The following is a 10,698-nucleotide window of genomic DNA, read 5'->3' as shown; positions in this document are numbered from 1 at the left end:
GATAATGACTTTCCTAAGGCTACCTAGTGAGTTCACAGTAAATCAGAGATGGCTCAGGCCCAAGCTTGGCTGCTACACCAGCTTCCCTTTTTAAGTGATGAAGGGGATAAGGTTTACGTAACCTCGAACTTTGACTCCCGGAGTTAGCAGACATTAACACAGGAAAAAGGCTGGTTAAGAACCTACTTTTATGTTTCTAAAGATATTAAGTTAGAATGCCATCATCTCTGTAATATTCCATGCATTACAAATTGAAATGCTGAATTATATAAATGAATGCAAAGAGTCTGAACACAACAGAAACTATCTTTATTGATTTATTATTTTGAACAATGATTATTGTAACTGAAGTCTTATCAACAACCGACTAGAAAAGCCAGACTTTTCCTGCCCATTTCATATTCTCTTTCAACCATTTAAGTACACAAGCATATTCCAAACTATATACTTGCTCCATGTTAACATTTACTGTCAAGTGCTTTACGAAAAGCTTTGGACTAGATATACGAGCTGCTTGGATCAGCCTCTCCACTGCACTTTGATAACCATCTTCATTTCGTACACTGTTGTCTTCGCATCTGAAAGAGGTTTCACAATCACACAAAAAATTGACATTCAGCTGTTCTGAAAGATAGCAATGGGGTATGAGCTACCATCTTGCCTTTCTTCCTGAAATGTGTATGTGGAACATGTAGCCCTTCAGATGTTGTTGTACTGCAAATTCCTATCATGCCTCACCATTGGCTATGCTGGCTAGGGGTTGATGGGAGTTGCAGTACAACATCTGGAGGGCCACATGTTCACCACCCATGTTTCAATGAGTAACTAATGTAACAGCAGCAGAGCCTAAACAACAACTTGGAGAAATCAATTCCTCTCATTTACACGTTCTCCTAAATGATACTGTTTTAATATTAACAACTCTGTGGCTGATCATTTATACAGGAATGGGGAAATGGTGCAAGAAAAGCTCAGGATTAAAGAACTGAACACTTATCAAGGGGGCAGCGAAGGCAACACCAAGGGAAGTGGGAAGAGGAAGAAAATTCACTGATAGAAAGACAACCATTGGGTGAAGAACAAGTTTTCATGAAGTATCAGAAACAGAGGAGGTTACAAGAAACATGTCACAACTCTTCCAAGGAACACATAGAATCCTTTTAAAGTATAGAATAGTATGATGTTCTCATGCCAGGTGGTGTGAAAACCATTTGTGGGTGGTGGGAAAACACAAAGCACAACACCATGTACAGGTTGTTATATTACATGTTACTAGAAAGAGGCAGGGGGGAGGAGAAAGACGTATGCAATGGTGGTAGGACTGTGATTCACAATGACCTAGAACACTAAGAAGTAAAGATAAACTAGATCATATGGGAGTATTGCTAGCATGATTTGGACAACTTAGGTTAGTGCAGTTAGAAGATAGATGAGTGTTAATACTAACATTTTACTGTATTTTGACTCTATTTTAACTTGTAAACCACCTTGATAGTAGTATATTGAAAAGTTGTAGAAAAAGCCAATAAATACATACATAATCTAGAAATGGATTGTAAGGTTTCTCTTTCTATAATGTGAAATCTAGGACAGTCACTGATATGGAGGAGAATGCTTCCCACTAAATGGGGATATCTGCATATTTAGTACTGTTGGTTTAAATTAACATAAAATATACTTCACATATGATGGCCAAAGAGAAGACATTTGAGCTTCTTTTCACAGTAACTGCAATGAGGTTTGGCCAATATTATCAAGCTGGCCAATGTACTGGTACCCGTTATGCCTACAGATGTGACTTAGCTTGTACAGTCACTTTGACAACTATCATAATAGGGATCCAGGTTCCTATCTGACTCTTACATGGCAACATTTTATATTATCATCCCATTCAAGTCCTTTATGCATTTATCATACTTAATTTATAAGTTGCTGATATAAATTAATATTACAAGATTATTTTCTACAGGATAAATCAACAGACAAGCAACAAATCTTTGGGGACTACACAATCACACATTTGGAAACCACACTAACCTTTTTAGTACTATCTGAAGTATTTGATGGGACGCACCAGGGCTCTGAACGCTACTAGCATTTGAAACCAAGAAGATTTCAATTGCTAGCAGCATCTCAACCTCACTCATGTAAGATGGAATCAGTAGAAGTTTACGGTAAAGGTTTCCCTCCAGTGGTGGGTAGCAACCCAATGCTAAAGCACCTAAAAATGACAGTTAAAATATGCGTTAAACATGCATCTCAAGGATTGTGTATAGGCAGTTGGCTCATTTGCAATAAATGAGATTGCCTAAGCTGTTTCCATTTTTCCATCCTACTTGAACTGCTGTTTTGGACATTCTCAATAAATGGGAAGGAAGAAAACGGAAGAGATGGCAAACCTCCCATTTGTTTAGAATGCCTTAAATTCTCTGTGTATTCCTATAAAAGTGGGAAACTCTACACTTCATTTTTAAAGTTCTGCCATGGAATTTTGGTATAATCTGGGACTGACCAGGCTTCGTTTCCTGCCTCTCATCTCCAGCCAAGGTCAACTTATAGCTGCTTCTTTAATGCCTTCAAAAAAAGAGAAGTTGTACCACTGCATGTATTCTGAAGATTCTAAAGATTTTGCTAAAGATCTATACTAAAGGGCAAATGTATGAAAGCAAGAAACAGTTTAAGTCTACCTGGAAATGTCTATACATATCAGACAAGTTGTCTGAAAAAAGTTACAGGATCAGACCATATCTTAAAGCAAGCCATAAAAACCCTACCAAAGCAGTAATGGAAGAGCCTCTCTAATGACAGACTGGCTGCCAGTATGACAATAGACATTCTGTGCCATCAATAATTCCATATCTTTTAAATGATATCCAAACAGATCCTTCCCAAAATACTTTAGGGTAGTATTCTTCAGTAGTAAGTTATCTATATATAATTGTGGGCTGGACTGCAGCCTAAATTTTTTAAAGTCAAGTTTTCCAACTATCTTCTGTAGTAGACATTAAAGAGAGCTTACTTTTATAATGTGTCCTGGCTTTAAGCCACAAACAGCTTCTTCCCAGTGCTGTGATTAATGCTCTAAGCGAATTAAATTCAACAGGGATGTTCTTTGCAAACATGAACTCTACTACAGTAGACGATATTCCAAGGTTCTTGCTTTCTAAACAAGCACTCAGTAGTTTATTAAACAAAAGGCTGTACTGGGATACATCCAGAGTATCTGTAAAAGTAAAGTATCACAAATGAGGAATTTTCTTCAATTATGAAGTAGGTCACTGATTTCAGCAATAGGGAAACTACATCAAAATACCATTTTTGTCTGTTTAAAGGTTTCATGAAGATACTAAAGACACATGAGATCTCTCTTATTCATGGACAGACCACAGCTGATCTTAGGTTGCAGTAGGTAAATCTGAGCTATCATTGCTTTCTGAACAGGCATCAGGTGCACTGCAAAATCCTTTTATGTTAAATGAATGACTTCAGGAGCATATACACTTAATAATATATATTATTTTCATATCAAATGTTACATGGAAACATATTTGGATGAGAGGAAAAGAGGTATTATGAAGATGTTACAGTTTGCAAAAACAACAACAACACAGAGCTTTACTCCTCATCCCAAGATATACAGGTGTTTGATTTATCAACTCCTCTAGAGTTCAGGAGTGGGACATCCCATTTTTCCCCTTCACAAGCTTGAGGGATAGGTTGGAGTGGAAAACAGTCCTGCCCAAGACTACTCAGCAAGCTTCATGGCTGATTAAGTGGCTATAGGGGTGAGGGCAATAGTGTAACACAATAGCTGGGCTGAGTGAGACAGCCCTGTGGTGGCCAATTACCATTTTGTCTGAACTGGTTCACATTGAGATGTTGTTGGTGTATGGTTGATTGGTTGTATTTTTGGGTAGGAGGCTTGAAAGCCTTTTACTGTTATAAGGATTCTGCTCTGTAGTGTTCTTTACCCAACTGAGGTTGTTTGAACTGGTCTAATCATGTGTCTAAGGAGGAAGGAGGGAGGGGAGGAAGGAGGAGTGCTGCCACTTTGGTTATGACAGGCAGGGGGAGGTATAGTGGTAGAAGGGGAACAGGCCAATGGAGCAAAAGCAAGAGGAGACATATCTGTTCCTTCTTTCTAGTTTATCATCCAACCACAGATTCCTGAATGCCCAGGGGAAATTACAGCTGGTGCAAAATGATGCTGCCAGATTGCTTTCTGGTATGCAGTTAGTAAACCATATTACACCAGTCCAATGCACTGGCTTCCAGGCTCAATTCAGGGTAAAATCAAAAAGGGTAAAAAGGAGGAACCTGGGAACTACAGACCAGTCACTCTGACATCAATCCCTGGGAAAATTCTGGAGCAGATGATAAAGCAATCCATCTGTAAGCACCTTGAAAACAATGCAGTGATTACTCGAAGCCAACATGGATTTGTCAGGAACAAATCCTGCCAGACGAATCTGATCTCATTTTTTTGATCAAGTAACCTCCCTTGTGGACCGTGGGAATGCTGTGGACATAATATACCTCAACTTCAGCAATTTTTTGACAAAGTGCCCCATGATATCCTGATGAGCAAACTAGCTCAAAGTGGGCTAGATGAAACAATGATCCAGTGGATCCACAGTTGGCTACAGAATCGGACTCAAAGAGTGCTTTTCAATGGGATCTTCTCAAACTGGGGAGAGGTAACGAGTGGGGTACCGCAGAGCTCAGTCCTGGGCCCAGTGCTCTTCAACATTTTTATTAATGACTTGGATGAGGAGGTGCAGGGAATGCTGATCAAATTTGCAGATGACACAAAATTGGGCAGGATAACTAATACTTTGGAAGACAGAAACAAAATTCAAAGTGATCTTGATAGACTGGAGTGCTGGGCAGAAAACAGAATGACATTTAATACGGATAAATGCCAAGTTCTGCACCTAGGAAAAAGAAACCAAATGCACAGTTACAAGAGGGTGGCTCAACAAGATGACAAGCGAGAAGGATCTTGGAATTGTTGTCGATCACAAGCTGAATATGAGCCACCAATGTGATGTGGCTGCAAAAAAGGCAAATGCTCTTTTGGGCTGCATTAATAGAAGCATAGCTCCCAAATCCCGGGAAGTACTAGTTCCCCTCTACTCAGCACTGCTTAGGCCTCATCTGGAGTACTGTGTCCAGTTCTGGGCACCACACTTTAAGAAGGATGCAGACAAACTGGAGAGGGTTCAGAGGAGGGCAACAAAGATGATCAGGGGACTGGAAACAAAGCCCTGAGAGGAGAGACTGAAAGAACTGGGCATGTTTAGCCTTGAGAAGAGAAGACTGAGGGGAGATATGATAGCACTCTTCAAGTACTTGAAAGGTTGTCACAGAGAGGAAGGCCAGGATCTCTTCTCGATCATCCCAGAGTGCAGGACACGGAATAATGGGCTCAAGTTACAGGAAGCCAGATTCCGGCTGAACATCAGGAAAAACGTCCTGACTGTTAGAGCAATACGACAATGGAACCAATTACCTAGGGAGGTGGTGGGCTCTCCCACACTGGAGGCATTCAAGATGAAGCTGGACAGCCATCTGTCAGGGATGCTCTGACTTGGATTCCTGCATTGAGCAGGGGGTTGGACTCGATGGCCTTGTAGGCCCCTTCCAACCCTACTATTCTATGATTCTATCTGAATGACTGTCCACTTCCGTATGAACCTGCCATAATTCACAATGTTTGTCAGAGGCCCTCTTGTATGTCCCACCACCAAGAGGTTAAACTGGTGGGAACATGAGGCAGGGTCTTTCTGTGCAACACCTCAATTCTGGAACTCCCTCTCTAGGGACGTTAGATAAACCCTTCATTGTTTAGTTTTTGGTGGGTGGTAAAGACATTTCTATTCTGCTCAGCATTTCATGGTTTTGAATAAGGCCAGTAGCTGATTTTACTCCTTTGGAAGTTCTATTTCTCTGTTTAAATTGTTTTAATATCTGTTCTGTACACTACCTGATGGCCAAAAGGCGGACTATAAAAATGTTGGTAAATAAATATTTGAACTCTGATCTCCCCACACCATTCTATCCAGTACACCATACTGGCTTCCAACTCTGCTGTATGTCAAAAAATGATCAACTGCAATAATAGTTTGTACCCATCCCAGCAATATCCAAAATTGCCCACTGATGCTTGGAATCATTTTCTCAAGTATGCATTCCTAGCATGCTGCTCTTTTTATCTTCCTTCTCTGCCCACTAGACCTTGATTTTGCTCCCCTCCCTGCCTCCACTTAGTGGGAGTAATGGCCTTACTTTTTTCCATCCCTTTTCTGCCCCTAAACAGGAACACTTACAGCAGCTTTGAAGTTCTATTGGCAGTTTAAAAATATCTTGCAAAGGATGGGTAGCGCAGATCCCAACAGTGATCCCATGTAAAGACTTTCAAGTAACCTCTCAAATGACCTAAAATTAAGATACTTTATCTAGGAAGCAGTTTCTCCCATGACTGCTAACTGATAAGTGTTAGGCCCTGCTTTCTGACTGTAAGGGAAAACCAACCCAATTCAGACTGCCTTCCCTTCTAGTGGTTATGAAAATGGCATTCTAAGAACAAGACATGATCTAAGAAGCAGAGAAAGAACCCTTACAGATGGGTTTCCGTGACAGAGATGCAACAGTTGATAAACATGATATTTACCTAGATCTGCACTGTTGCCAAATGTATTTTGCTTTGTAGATTTCTTAAGGGCCTTAAGAAATAACCACCCATGCATTTCCTAATTCTATAAATCTCAGGATAGTTGTTGTTGTTGTTCAGTCGTGTCCGACTCTTCGTGACCCCATGGACCATAGCACACCAGGCCTTCCTGTCCTGCACTCTCTCCCGGAGCTCAGGATAGTAGACACAGGATAAAACCAAAAAGAAGTGGTTGTTTCAAAGTAAACAGTGGCTTATCAGGGAGAGAAGGAAAATGTTTGCCAAGCTTTATCTAATGAAATGAGCCATCCATATCAAGCTCTTACAGCATGAAGAGAATACCATTTTATTTCAGTATTAGTCAAAATGACATCTAAGCCACATAAACATTAGCTATAGAAGATGGAAATATAAATACTTACCACAAGAATTCTGAAACCCTGGTAGATTTTGCAAGACTTCAAATGCTTCTCCATACCGGCTCTTTGTAATGTAATCAGATGCTATCGTACATAGCAAATTATGTCGTTTGAGGACATCCATTCTATCACAAGGCCATGATAGTGTATTTATTACCCATTCTGACTCTGCAGAGATTAATACAGATGTTTTAAAAGCTGTTAAAATAAGGCCATGAATACCGACAAAAGAAAAGTCTGGGGATTAATCCTCAACAATGCTGTACCATGTACCTTCCCCAACCATCTCACTGTACCTGGGGTTTAGAAGTCACCTAGTTCTGCTACTGTGCTACTTCCAGAAACATCACTGTAGTCAGGAGAAGCAGCCTCCTGCCGGAAGCCGTAAGGAGTACATATGCTCTATTCCCTAGACAGCTGCTACTGAAAAAGTTGTTAAGAAGATCACTGGAAGTAGCACAGGGGCAAGGCAGCAGCAGCTGTGATTCAACAGAACTGAGTGCTGTGGAACATTGTTTGGAGCAGGTCCTTAATCTCAAAGAATGCTGCAGAAATAATTACAAAAAACTGCTGTGTTAAACACTGACACATGGATCTAACATTTCTCCATCTAACAGCACAGGAAATGTGTAAGATACCAAATTTCAGATGACTAAATAGTTGTTCTTCGTTCCTTTCTTTCTACTCTATTAGCTTCAATGTATTTTAATTATGTTTCAAAGCCAGGTCAGCAAATTCTCAAAAAGATAATTATAAAATGTGGGCTTGTGCTACATGTTTTGATTCCCTTCTCCCTATCCCTTTTGTTTCATTTCTTTTAGATTGTAAGCTTGAGGGCAGGGACTGTATTATTTTTATTGATCATATGTAAGCCACTCTAGGAGCCTTTTGGGGTGAATAGTGGGGTAATAATGCGAGGGGGGGAGGGGGCAGCTATGTCAGCATTTGGATCTCTTAGGGTGCAAGCCTACAGCTGCTAGTCAGCAGCTAGATGGCCATAGGATAGGTAGATTTCTGGGACCTGACCTCGGAACCCATGCTCCAAGGTCAGTTCCCAGAGAACTGGCCCCAACCCCCTCCCACGCTGCCTCATATGCAGCACAGACTGGTCCTGCGCTCATAAGAGCAGCGTGGGGCAGTGAAAATGCGGCGTTCCTGGGGGTGGACCGGGGCAGTCGGAAATGCTGGTACAACACATCCTATGTGTCACCCGGCTGCCACTTCCTGTGCTCCAGGTTCCCATGGCTAGATAGCTGAAATCTGCTGTCTAGCTGCGAAAGCCAGGTGAGGGGAGCGAGGAGGAGATCCGCCTCTCACCACTCCTCCTGCCCTGCACTGGATGGGCGGTTGCTCCGGGCTCAAAGGCGACAGTCGATCCAGATAGGATTGCTCCCTCTACGTGTTTTTTGATATATTATTTAACCCCAAGAACTGAACCTAGCCACACTTGTATCATTTCAAGCCTTGTTTGTTTTTGTTAATATACATTTACCTCTCAGTACCCTTATTGCTCCACCTAGGCTCCCACATTTGAGAAAAATTTCCACAGCAACATTAACAACGTGGCATCTTGGTGCCAATCTCTCTTGACCAAGAAGTCCTTTCAAAAATGTGAAATGTATTTTTAAAGCATGAAGCACATCCAGAACCTTCCTGGCCTATGACAGAAAGAGAGAAAAGCAGGATTGAGAATTACTACAGCATCAGTCCCTTGCCTCAGAACACTCATTCACAGGGAGCGCTGTATGTTCCTATGCATAAATGTTTGTCTCAGCAATTGCTTGCTCCCAGAACTAATAATTTTTAAACTTGTTATTCAAATGTATATATCACTTTTCACAAAGGTATCAAAGTGGTGAACATAAAATACAATGGCATAAAAACAATGTAACAATTAAAACAACACAATCCAAATTAATCAGCAATAAAATCACACACTCTACTTTGCTCTACAGACCACAGCTGGCTGGGTCACCCTTCAGGGAAAGCCTGTGTTTTAAGGAAATGTGTGAAGAAATGTGTTTTAAGGAGATGTCTGAATGTCAGAACCATGGGGGCCTGTCTAAAGTCAATTGGTAAAGTGTTCCAGAGGGTGGGTGCTGCAGCACTAAATGCTCTACTGCAAGTGGCACCCCCAGAAGTGCCAAAATTTAAAAAACTACGGTCTTAATGTATCAGTTTATCCAAATTCCAATGCATTCCTTTAACACTGGACATAATTTAATTAAATATTAATTTATGTGCAAATATTGCAACTACATGGTTTGCATTCCTCAGACTAGCTCAAAAGGCAACTGCTATGTCAGTGTGTGTTTTAACAATTGCTGAAACTGACTTGAAATTTTTTAAATGGTTATGTAATTTACCAAACAATACCCTGGCTCCTGAATCTTGACCTGAGCAATTAATTTGGCTGGGAATTTCCAAGTTAGGACAAAGTATACACGCCCCAATGGCAGAGCATTCATCATATCAATATGCCTTAAAAAAAACCAAATTACAACTCCATCTATTAAGGGAAAAAAACCTTGCCTCATAAATGACCAATTTAAAAATCCCAACCAATCAATTTTGAGATTGGCATGCCCTCTTACAACAACCAATCAAGCACATTTTACAGAAGGAAAGAGGGGATTGCATGCTGCCTTCCAGTTTACTCATACTCCAATTTCCAAGAATGTGCACGCATTCTGGAAAGAAATTGCTTATCTGTAATAAAGTCAATTTGGAACTGCTTTTGGAACTGTTCACAGGTGGTGCATATAATTACTGATCCATTTCTGATTAAGCCTAAATGGAGATTGCCCATGTCTACTCAGAAGTGGATGCTTCCAGGTGGAAGGCTCCTTGCGCTGACAATCAAAAGGCACTGTGCTGGCATTCAGTTCTTTCTGCCTTAATTGATTTTTTCTGGTAAGAAAAAAGGCAGAAGCAGCAGTGGGAAAACACAGGAGGGCTACAAATGGAAGATGATGACATCTGGACCCACTGTAAAATTCTGTGAACGAGGCAGTGAGATTGCACAATAAAAGCCTCGTCTGGAAGCATCCTTTTTCCACAAAGGTGCTAAATTATGCTGTCTTCTTTGTGTATCTCCAGCATGACCAGCCAAATTTAGGGACCTTTGAAGTCCCACTGACTAAATTGGTCAAGGTAAGCAATGCTTAGAGTCTTTCCCATTGAATCCAGTGGAACTTAAGAGTGTTTAATTTTGGCTGGGTTGGGCCTTTACATTTTTATCCTGCATCATTCTGAAAGCTTGTGACCTCTGGCATGTGTTACTGTTTCAGTAAATATTAGAATTCAACAAGAGCTTGAAACCTTGTAACTTACATTCTATTATTTTCCTTCCAAAGTTTGAATTTCCAATCAAGGTTGGATGTTGCCATGCTTTTCTATCTTTTAATTGTATATGGGAGATTCAAAGTTGGGCAAAGCCATATTAGGATCATTCTAGGAATATGAGAGTTATTAATGTAATATTTGAGCAAAATGTATATATGACCAGCAGAAGCATGGTACTGTTGGTATCATGCTACCACTTTCAAAATATGCAATATGAAATTACATCAAAAGAATGTTTCCTCACGTCAGCCTGATTTGACA

General features: G+C 40.6%; 1 protein-coding gene across 1 annotated transcript in view; it reads right to left on the bottom strand.

Moving 5' to 3' along the window:
- Positions 1-287: 287 nt before the first annotated feature.
- TOPAZ1 (testis and ovary specific TOPAZ 1) overlaps positions 288-10,698 on the bottom strand; it is a 62,094-nt gene continuing 51,683 nt past the window's right edge. Inside the window, exons 16-20 of the mRNA XM_084858245.1 lie at positions 8,585-8,750; positions 7,096-7,260; positions 3,020-3,223; positions 2,038-2,221; positions 288-578 (exon numbers count right to left, since the gene is read on the bottom strand). Coding sequence (XP_084714371.1) covers positions 368-578; positions 2,038-2,221; positions 3,020-3,223; positions 7,096-7,260; positions 8,585-8,750 — 930 coding nt within the window. The 3' untranslated portion in view covers positions 288-367. The remainder of the gene's footprint in view (positions 579-2,037; positions 2,222-3,019; positions 3,224-7,095; positions 7,261-8,584; positions 8,751-10,698) is intronic.

Source organism: Heloderma suspectum, chromosome 5 (genome assembly GCF_057233095.1).
Source record: "Heloderma suspectum isolate Gila_16-S chromosome 5, 16-S_ref, whole genome shotgun sequence".
Classification (NCBI taxonomy): Eukaryota; Metazoa; Chordata; class Lepidosauria; order Squamata; family Helodermatidae; genus Heloderma; species Heloderma suspectum.
Note: the sequence above shows the minus strand (reverse complement) of the source record. Positions and strands in the feature narration are given on the sequence as shown.